This window comes from Nannospalax galili, unplaced genomic scaffold (genome assembly GCF_000622305.1).
Source record: "Nannospalax galili isolate Female #2095 unplaced genomic scaffold, S.galili_v1.0 scaffold136, whole genome shotgun sequence".
Classification (NCBI taxonomy): Eukaryota; Metazoa; Chordata; class Mammalia; order Rodentia; family Spalacidae; genus Nannospalax; species Nannospalax galili.
In genome coordinates, this window is record NW_008340872.1 from 6,692,790 (window position 1) to 6,702,090 (window position 9,301).

The 9,301-nt window shown below is 40.0% G+C and overlaps 1 protein-coding gene across 1 annotated transcript; it reads right to left on the bottom strand.

Annotated features, from left to right (window-relative positions):
- Positions 1–6,359: 6,359 nt before the first annotated feature.
- On the bottom strand, positions 6,360–6,875 carry LOC103736494 (keratin-associated protein 13-1). Its single transcript, XM_008836009.2, has one exon. It carries the CDS (start codon positions 6,822–6,824, stop codon positions 6,360–6,362), a length of 465 nt encoding a protein of 154 aa, XP_008834231.1. The 5' UTR covers positions 6,825–6,875.
- Positions 6,876–9,301: the final 2,426 nt, after the last annotated feature.

The window sequence follows — 9,301 nt, forward strand, 5'->3', positions numbered from 1 at the left end:
AGTGGTTCTCTAACTTAGTTTCCTGACTGCTAGGATACATGTGTGATCCCCTTGCTCAGCCTAGATTTTCATCTTGTTTATACTTATGTGGAGAGGCTTCTTCTCTAAACAATCACAAGGATGATGACCTACCTTTTGGATATTTCTGCCTTCCTATCCTTTTTTGCATTTTTCTCTTCATTATACACTATATATTCTCTAACTCCACATATGCAAGCTCTTTTTCCCTTTATTAAATATCTAGATCTTTTTGCCGGGCGTGGTGGCACATGCCTTTAATCCCAGCACTCAGGAGGCAGAGGCAGGCGGATCTCTGTGAGTTCAAGGCCAGCCTGGTCTACATAGTGAGTTCAGGTCAGCTGGGACCACAGGGAGACCCTGTCTCAAAAGGACAAAAAAAAAATCTACATCTTTTAATGGTATTTTCTATACATTTTTATATCAAATGTATCTAAATTAATATAAGCAAGTTAAGAATTTTCTCCAGTGAGAACAATAGTTATTTATTTTATTTTGAGTTCTTTTTTTACTGAGGTTTTACAACTTCATACAACAGTTCTTAATCAAATTCAGAGCCCTTCCACCATCCATGCCTCCCCCATCCCCTCACCGAACCTCTCGTATTCTGCCATACATGCTCAGTCCTGTTCATTCAGGTGTTTGTGCCCTAGTATACTTCAGTGCAAATGGTCCACTGGAGTCCAGGCAGTCCATCTAGTGATGGAATGTGAGTCATACCCTCCCTCACCCAATAGCTATCAGTCTCGAATAGTTCTCAGCCTAGTACAGGCCCATTTCTCTCCACCCCTCTGGGCCCCCAATTAACTGAGTTGACTTGGGTCCTGTGCTCAATACTACTATTGCCACAAATTTACATATGCAAGCTTCCAGGGGCCCGGAAGCCTCCACTTCCCTGTGTTCATGAGCCAGCCCTGGCTCCAACAATCTTCCTGTCCTCTCTTCCACAAGAGTCCTTGAGCCATGGGTAGGTGAGGTTCCTCACAGGAGTCCTATCTACACTCTACAGTTTCCTATTCTTTTAAACTGGGCTAGTTGTGACTTTCTGTGTGCATCACACTCCATTGTAAAGGAAGCTTTACTGGTAAGAGTTGAGGGATGTACCGGTTTTCTCTCCAACACTTATTTTGCTATGTTCCATGAACCTTGGTTGTACGGGTTCAGCTGTAGAAGTGTCACCCAGTACTGGGCATCTCTCAGATGTACGCTCTCTGTGTCTGACCAGTTGTACAATTCTGCGGTAGCCTCCATCTGTTGCAAAAAGAAGCTTCTTTGATGAATGCTATGCAGTATGTTTGTCTGTAAATATAAAAATCAATATTTGGCATATAGTAAGAAGTTTTATTTATCTTAAGATATGAAAGAGATAGGGTTTTCTCCATTATCTATGTCCTCTCCTGCCATGTGTATTTGGCTGAGTTTACAGTGCCACCCATGAGCTCTCTCCCACTGAAAGGGCTGCAAGCCCAATTAGATAGTTGTTTATTGCCCCTCACCCCCCAGATAACAGTGCCACTACTGCACCAATAGAGGTAATTTGCCATGCCAGTCATTATGGTTATTAGGCTTTAGGGCTGAGTTGGACCATTGATTGATTATTCTCCCTTGGCAGTTTGTATATCATCATCTAGTGTCATGATAGCCGAACTTCAGTTAGAAGGCTTCCAGTTCAGTTCCCACTCCATTGTTTCAAGTCCTGTATCGTAAGTACATCCTGTCCTCTACACTACAATTTTATCTACTAGTTCTGAGAGATAACCAAAAGGTTTGACAATATCCTGTGTTTTTTTGACCACCTTCACCAACCACTCTAAAGGAGATCTCTTCTGTCTGAAACTATGTTCCCTGCCAAGCAGCTCCCAGGTACACATATACATTAATGTTCAGACACTGTATATGCATTTCTCATAGGGTTTTGAGGGCATCACTTTTCCCTCTAGGTTATTAGACTCCCAAGATTCTTTCATCTCTAATCTTTTTTTCTCCCATCTGGCCTCCCTCCTCCCTCCCTCCCTAGTCACAGTGCCCCCATTATCCCTACACTTCCCCCAGCACCATCTGCCTCCCACCGGCCCCCTTTCCGTGACTTCCCTCCCTCCACCACACCATGGCCCCTTGCATATGCCTCCCTCCTCTCCTCCTTTCGAATACTTTCTCTTTCCCCACCTCCTCTAGGCTAACATCTGTTCCCTACTATCCCCCTTTCATGTTCTATCTTTTTCTTTACCTCCATACAACTTTTCCCTTTCCTGGTTCCTGGTGTCACAGCAGAATTTATATATTCACATTTAAGGGAGCAGCACCAAACATGGATGTACAGGTACCTCTACAGTATGATGAGTCCTTGGGGTATATGCCAAGAAGTGGTATAACTGGTTCATTTTTAGATTTCTGAGGGTTCACCACACTGTTTTCCATAGTGGTTGCATGAGTTTGCACTCCCACCGTCAGTGAATGAGAGTTCCTCTTTCTCCACATCTTCCCCAGCATTTGGAGTCTTTTTTTCTCTTGATGATAGCCAGTCTGATTAGGGAAGATGGAAACTTAAAGTGCTTTTTTATCTGCATTTCTCTAATTAATAAGGATTTTGAACACATATTAAGGTGCTTCTTAACCATTTTTATTTCTTCATTTGAGAATTCTGTGTTTAGGTCTATCATCCATCTTTTTATTGGGTCGTTTATTTTCTTATTTCTGTCTTTTCTGAGTTCTTTGACTATTCTGGATATTAATCCTCTGTCTAAGTGTAAGTGGTGAAGATTTTCTCCCACTCAATGGGTTTTCTCCTCCCTCCTTGGTTGTTTCTTTTGCTTTGTGATTTAATGAGGTCCCATTTACCAATTGTTGACCTTAGTGCCTGAGCAACTGGTGTCTGATTTAGAAAGTCCTTTCCTGTACCTATATCTTGGAGGCTGCTGCCTAGATTTTCTTCTAGCAGTTTCTGAGTTTCAGGTTTGATACTGAGGTCTTTGATCCACTTGGAGTTGCCTTTTGTGCAGGGTGAAAGTTATCAAGTTTCATTCTTCTGCAGGTGGAGATCCAATTTTGCTAGCACCACTTGTTGAAGATGCTGTCTTTCCTCCATTGTGTGTTCTTAGTACCTTTGCCGAATATCAGGTTGCTGAAATTATATATACTCATATTTGAGTCTTCTATTCCATTGATGTACATGTCTATTTGTGTGTCAGTAGCATGCTGTTTTTATGACTATAGCCCTGTAATACGATCTGAGATCTGGTATGGAGATTCCCCCATCACTGTTCTTTTGTCCAAGATTGTTTTGATTATCCTGGGTCTTCTGTGATTCCATATGAACTTTAGGATGATTTTTTTCAAGCTCTGTGAAGAATGTCATAGGTATTTTGATTGGCATTGCATTAAATCTATAAATTGCTTTTGGTAAGATGGTCATTTTCACCATATTGATTCTACCAATTCATGAGCATGTGAGGTCTTTCCATCTCCTAGTGTCTTCCTGACTTACCAGAATCCTGGCCGAACAGGTCTGTCTGCCTGACCTGGGGGCTGAGAATTTGGTGACAGGGGGACTGCCAGGGGAGGCACTTAAGGATCTATGGTAGAGTACTGAGTTAGTCTGATTTAGGAAGCTAGTCCTGGGGATCTGAGCTGAAGGAATTGGAGCCCAACTGTGAAAGAAGTTGGCAGGGGACAAGGTGGGGGTTTATTTTATTTATTATTTTTATTTTATGAGTGTGTTGCCTGCATGGATGTAAGTGTACCCATGTTGTGCAATGCCTGTAGAGGTCAGAAGAGCATGTTGGATCCCCTAGAACTGGAGTTACATATGGTTGTTAGCCACCAAGCCACCAAGTGGGTGCTGGCAATGGAGCCCAGGTCCTCTACAAGAGCAGCCCATGCTCTTAACTGCTGAGCCATCTCTCCAGCCCTGAGAACAATAATTATATCAGAAGAAAATTTGAATAGACAAAAAGGTATGGAGGTACACACCTTTAGTCCCAGTACCGGGGAGGTAGAGGCAGGTGGATCTCTGTGATATACAAGCAAGCCTGGTCTACATAGTAAGTTCCAGGCCACCTGGGACTACAAGGAGACCCTGTATCAAAAACACCAGAAAAAATAATAATAGAGACTAAAATCTAAGTGAATTATGCCTGAAAAATTATTTTATGTACCACTAATAAAGTAGTTCATGACTTTGAGTGTATGGATAGAAGTGAACAGTTACTTTCATTATCCTCTTTAGGAATTGCTAAAAATATAGATTTTTTAAAAAATAGAGTTAAAGTGTAACAGGAAACCATTTTATAAAGATTCCTCAAAACTATATGAAAGAAGAGAGACATATAAGATGGATAATAGCAAATGGTAAGTAGGTAGATAGAAATTAATGTAATATGAGCAAAAACTCTAAACACAAGATTCTAAATATCAGATTGGGCTAAAATTAACACTGTTTCCTATTTAAAAGATATTTTTTTAAAACATAGAGAAATAGAACAAAAAGATGTTTCAAACAACCAAACTAAAAAAATTGCTACTTGAGTTTGACTAACCTCAAACAAATACGTATACAATAAGAATACATTAGGTATAAATTAAGATACTTCTTAACTATCACTAAATAATAGAGTCAAATATATTATTCTTTGGTGGTTGCCACACCCACCGAGAGTAACTTACATTAATTAAATGGCAACTGAAAGTAAAGTTCCTCAGTAGTATTAACCGCGTTTCAAGTACACAACAAATACTTATGATTAAAGGAAGCAGTAACCTGGAAATCACAACATGAAGCTATTTTTATTATCCAAAGTCATCCTGAGCAATGCATTCTGAAAGATCACACTATGTTTAACTTAGTGTAAACTAATCCATTTACTACTTGCAGCATCATACAAGAATGTTAGAAATCTTTAAGGCTATGCTACAATTAGAATTGTCTGTCTTTAATCTGTGGGAAATGACATCTGTGGGGTCAACTGTTTATTAGACTGCACGTCAGTGGGATCATTCAGGGCTTGTCTTTCTGTGCAGGCTTTTTTTTTTATTTTAACATAATGGCCCCCTGTTTCATCCATGCTGTCTCAAGGCTAGGATCTTATCATTTTAATGGTTAATAGTCCACTGCATGTGGAATATTTCTACAACCCCTCATCATGAACATTTCCACTTCTAGGCTATGTGAAAGTACTCCTATGTGAATGATGTGAGCACATCTCCTTTGCAGGCTGGTTTCATCTTCTTTAGTTACACAGTAGCGCAATCGCTGAATCACATGGTAGTTCTGTTTTTAACATTTTTAAGAATCCATACATTGTTTTCTCTTATGGCTGTAATAAATTATATTCCCACTGTGCTCATTACTTTGTGTTTCAGGGCCCCCAAACCCTGGCAAACAGCGAATGGGAATGATTTACAATGGGCTCGCAATTTCAGAGGTTTGTAAATTAAGCATTTCAGGGAAGCATAACAGAGTGGCTCCTCCTGTTGTTATCACCAGTGAGGAGGGGAGCATTCACATGGTGTAGACAAGGGAATAGAGACAGCAGAGCTCACTACTGCTGAGCTATTACACTCAAAGGCTCAGTCTGGTGACTTAGCCTTACTTATTAACATTTACACAGGCTGCTAAAATAGATCATCATCTGGGAAACTCCAACTCAAGCATGAGCCTGTGGGAAACACTTCATATTTAAACCAAAATACACACCATCCGTGCATGAGGGAAACCATAGCCATAACATCTAAATACACTGTATTCTCTGCATGCTAAATAGAACTATCAACTAGCTTGATATGACAGACCAGTTGGCAGAGACTTGAGAAACCACCATTTATAGAAATAAAGTTCTTTCCTGCATCTAGGATTTAATTATAAATGTCAAAAATTCCAAACTGTGTATTTTTCTTCCTGTTCTTAGGAAAGAACTATATCTGAGGCCCCTGAAACCTTGTTCTCATTCACACTTCCCAGAACTTCAAAACCTGTGTTCCTATGCATGCTGTACACTTAATATTAATACTTTTACTACTTTACAACCACAATCCCACTCTGGAAACTACTTCCAAAAGCAGACAATATTTAATCAGTACCTTACTGGCTTAACTTTAGAATTTCCATAGAAAATTCAACAACATAAATGTCATTTTCAATGCAGACTTTAGACTTTATTTTGAATTAATAACTGCAGAGTTCTCAAAGGACACCCATCAGACAGTACTTGGAGTCAGAGAGAAATGAAAAATATTGGCAGTCAGGCAATAAGAGAATAATTTTTTCCTATAAATAGGAAGACCATAAAGGTCAAGAATCAAGGTACAGGTAACAATGGAGGTAAGATTGGAAAATGGTAAGATGATCAGTAGAACCCAGATCCAGATCCGCAGCTTGGTCTGTGACAAGAAGTCTGGCAGGTTCTATACGGCACGTAGGATGGGTGGCAGAATCCAGATCCATGGCCCAATGAAGAGAATCCATGAGGTCTGAAGCCACTGGATCCACAGCTCAGTGAGTAAGAGCTTCCAGACCCATAGCCCAGGGAGTGGCAGCTGCTGGACCCAAAGCTCTGAGTGCCAGCATATGTCGTCTGGCAGGGACTGCAGAATCTAGAGGTCCTTGGACGGTAGCAGGGCCTCTGGCAGGAGCTGTGGACCACATGGGAAGTCTGGCATCTGATGGGCTGGAAGACGTTCTCATGACAGCCACTGTGGAGAGAGGATCCCAGACGGCTGGGGTATGAGGAGCCACAGGATGGCCGTGGGTACTGCAGGTGATCCCAATGGGACTGGGAGGAGAAGTTTCCAGAGCAGCAGCTGTAAGACATGTTGACAGCAGGTGTGAGTTCAGCTGAGTATAAATGAAAAGATTCTGAGTTTGAATGTCACTCCTTATCTGGGCATTTATATACCCTCAGCAATGGGTGTGGCCCCTTTTAGTCTCTTGTTTCCATATTTGGACTACCTCATCTGCATGTATGGAGCTCAGTAATCTTTGTAATTGCAGTTAACTAACTCCTTTCATCTTGTATTTAAGGGCAAATGCTTTCTGTTTTTATAGGTCTGAGTCAATGAAGTACATTTATGTTACAAATGCTATGACTGTATTTAATTAATACCTATGCCACTATGGCCAGGAAATCCCCCTTATTTTCTCTGATTATGACTTGTACATATGTTCTTTTTTGTCAAGAGAATTGTTTCTTATTAGGGAAGAGTTGGAAAAGAATAGCTATCCTACTTTGGTCAGTGGATAAGCAGAAGAAATCTAGTTTTGATAAGAATCCATTTAAAGTTTGCTCCTATATCAAACCTTTGGTTCACATTCCACAAAACATTATACCATCTCTTATTTATTATTAGCAGTGCTTACTGTGTTCAGTAAGATCAAATAATTGAGACTTTGAAAAAAGTTAGCCTAGTCCTGAAAAAGTATGTGGAAATACATTTATTTCAAAAAATGAAATAAATATGAGGCTCTTATGGACCTATGTGGAGAACAATTTATCAGAAATGGCATAGGAGAATAGCATCAGCAAGAACAGTATTGTTCAGATTGTCTTCTGGAAAACATTTGATATCTACTTTTCTCTTAAGTCACTTACATCAATAGTGTTTAAAATAAAGCTGAGAGGGACGTGGTGGCAGCATGCCATTAATCCCAGTCCTCAGAAGGCAGAGGCAGGCAGATCTCTGTGAGATGGAGGTCAACCTGGTTGACATAGTGAGCTCCAGGTTAGCTGGGGCTACTGGGCGAAACTGTCTATAAGTAAACGAATGAATGAATGAATGAATGAATAGTTTGTTCATGCTTTTTAAAAGATATATTTGCATTTTTAAACTGTTCTAATGTCTACTCCCCTATTCACATAGCTCAACTTCACTTCAAAATTATTTATACTTACACAGCATTTCAAGCATTTCAAAGCCTCTTTCTCTCTCTCTCTCACTGGTATACGACTTCGTCTTAGGCTCCTTTGCAGGGATGAATCTAGATCTTGTAAATCTTGAAGAGGATAATTTTGAGACTCATTGCTAATAAAAAAATATATCCATAAGAATATGCATAAGCATAACTGTTAATTTAGATTAAAAATAACAGTAACAAACCTGTTACTAAAATTGAAAAAATCCACAGTTATCACAGAATCAAGACAGTATAATGCTTTCCTTTTTATCTATGAAGTTATTCCTGTATTTGATGGCAGAATACATGATCACCACTGAATGGGAGAGTAGATTTATCGATATGGTTTTCTACAGAAATAATAGAAATAAAAGTAGTATGTTTTTTAGGTATTGTGTAAGACAAAATAATGGAACCATTTTAGATGACAGAGAAAAGCTTCTTTCAACATTACTTTTTGTTATTAGCAGTGTCTCAGCTGTAAGAACCCTTTCCTTTCTTCTAAGTCAGTGCTTCCAGCCTAGGATGGTGTTCCTTGAAGTCCAGGGAGCCTCTGCAGGCTGCCACCTGTTTTGCAAGCCATGGGCGTTATTTATGTGAGAATCAACTGCAAATGGCTGTAGGCCTTGGAGTTCGGGGGCTGTGAAAGTTGCTGATGTGAAAATAAAATAATTCCTTTCAGACCTTGGCAAAATTAGAATTGGGCAAAGGCTCACGCCTGCCTCTCTGAAATAAACACATGAATTTCTCAAAGCCTCATGGGAGATTGCTTCTTATTTTTCCATCCGCCACACAATTTACCTGCATCTCACCTGTTCCCCATGCAGGGAGTTTTAACTCTTAACATCTTTTAATGCTGCTGTAGACAATACTTTCCCTGCAACAGCACCTCCCCCAATGAGCTGACAGTGATTCCTACCTCCTTGGGTTTGACTATTAGACCAAGGAACTTTGTGTCAGAAGTAGTATATGTAAATCTCTCTGATTTTCCCTTTAGAAATTTGCCCTTGCCTCAACCTTTCTGAGATGCATATGCTGAACTTCTCTGCTACTCCCAAATCAGTGTCAGTATTCTTTGGGAGAATCACAGTTGGATTTGTATACACAGAACCTCCTACCACAAGACACAACAGTGTCCTGATTCCAGTATTCCTATGGTCAAAACTCCCTGAATTTTCACCAGGTGATGTTGGAGGTAGAGATGCTTAGTGTTAGTACAAGCAGTTCTCTGCACCCACCTATGGGCCTCTAGGCTACCTCTGTGACTCTTTTGCTACAGAAGTATTTCTAGAACTCTAGATTCTGTTTAACTTTGACTTCCTAGAGCACTGGAAAGGGTCAGACAAGAGAAAGCTATTAACCTTAAGCTTTATTAACTTTTGATTCTGACTTGTCCAA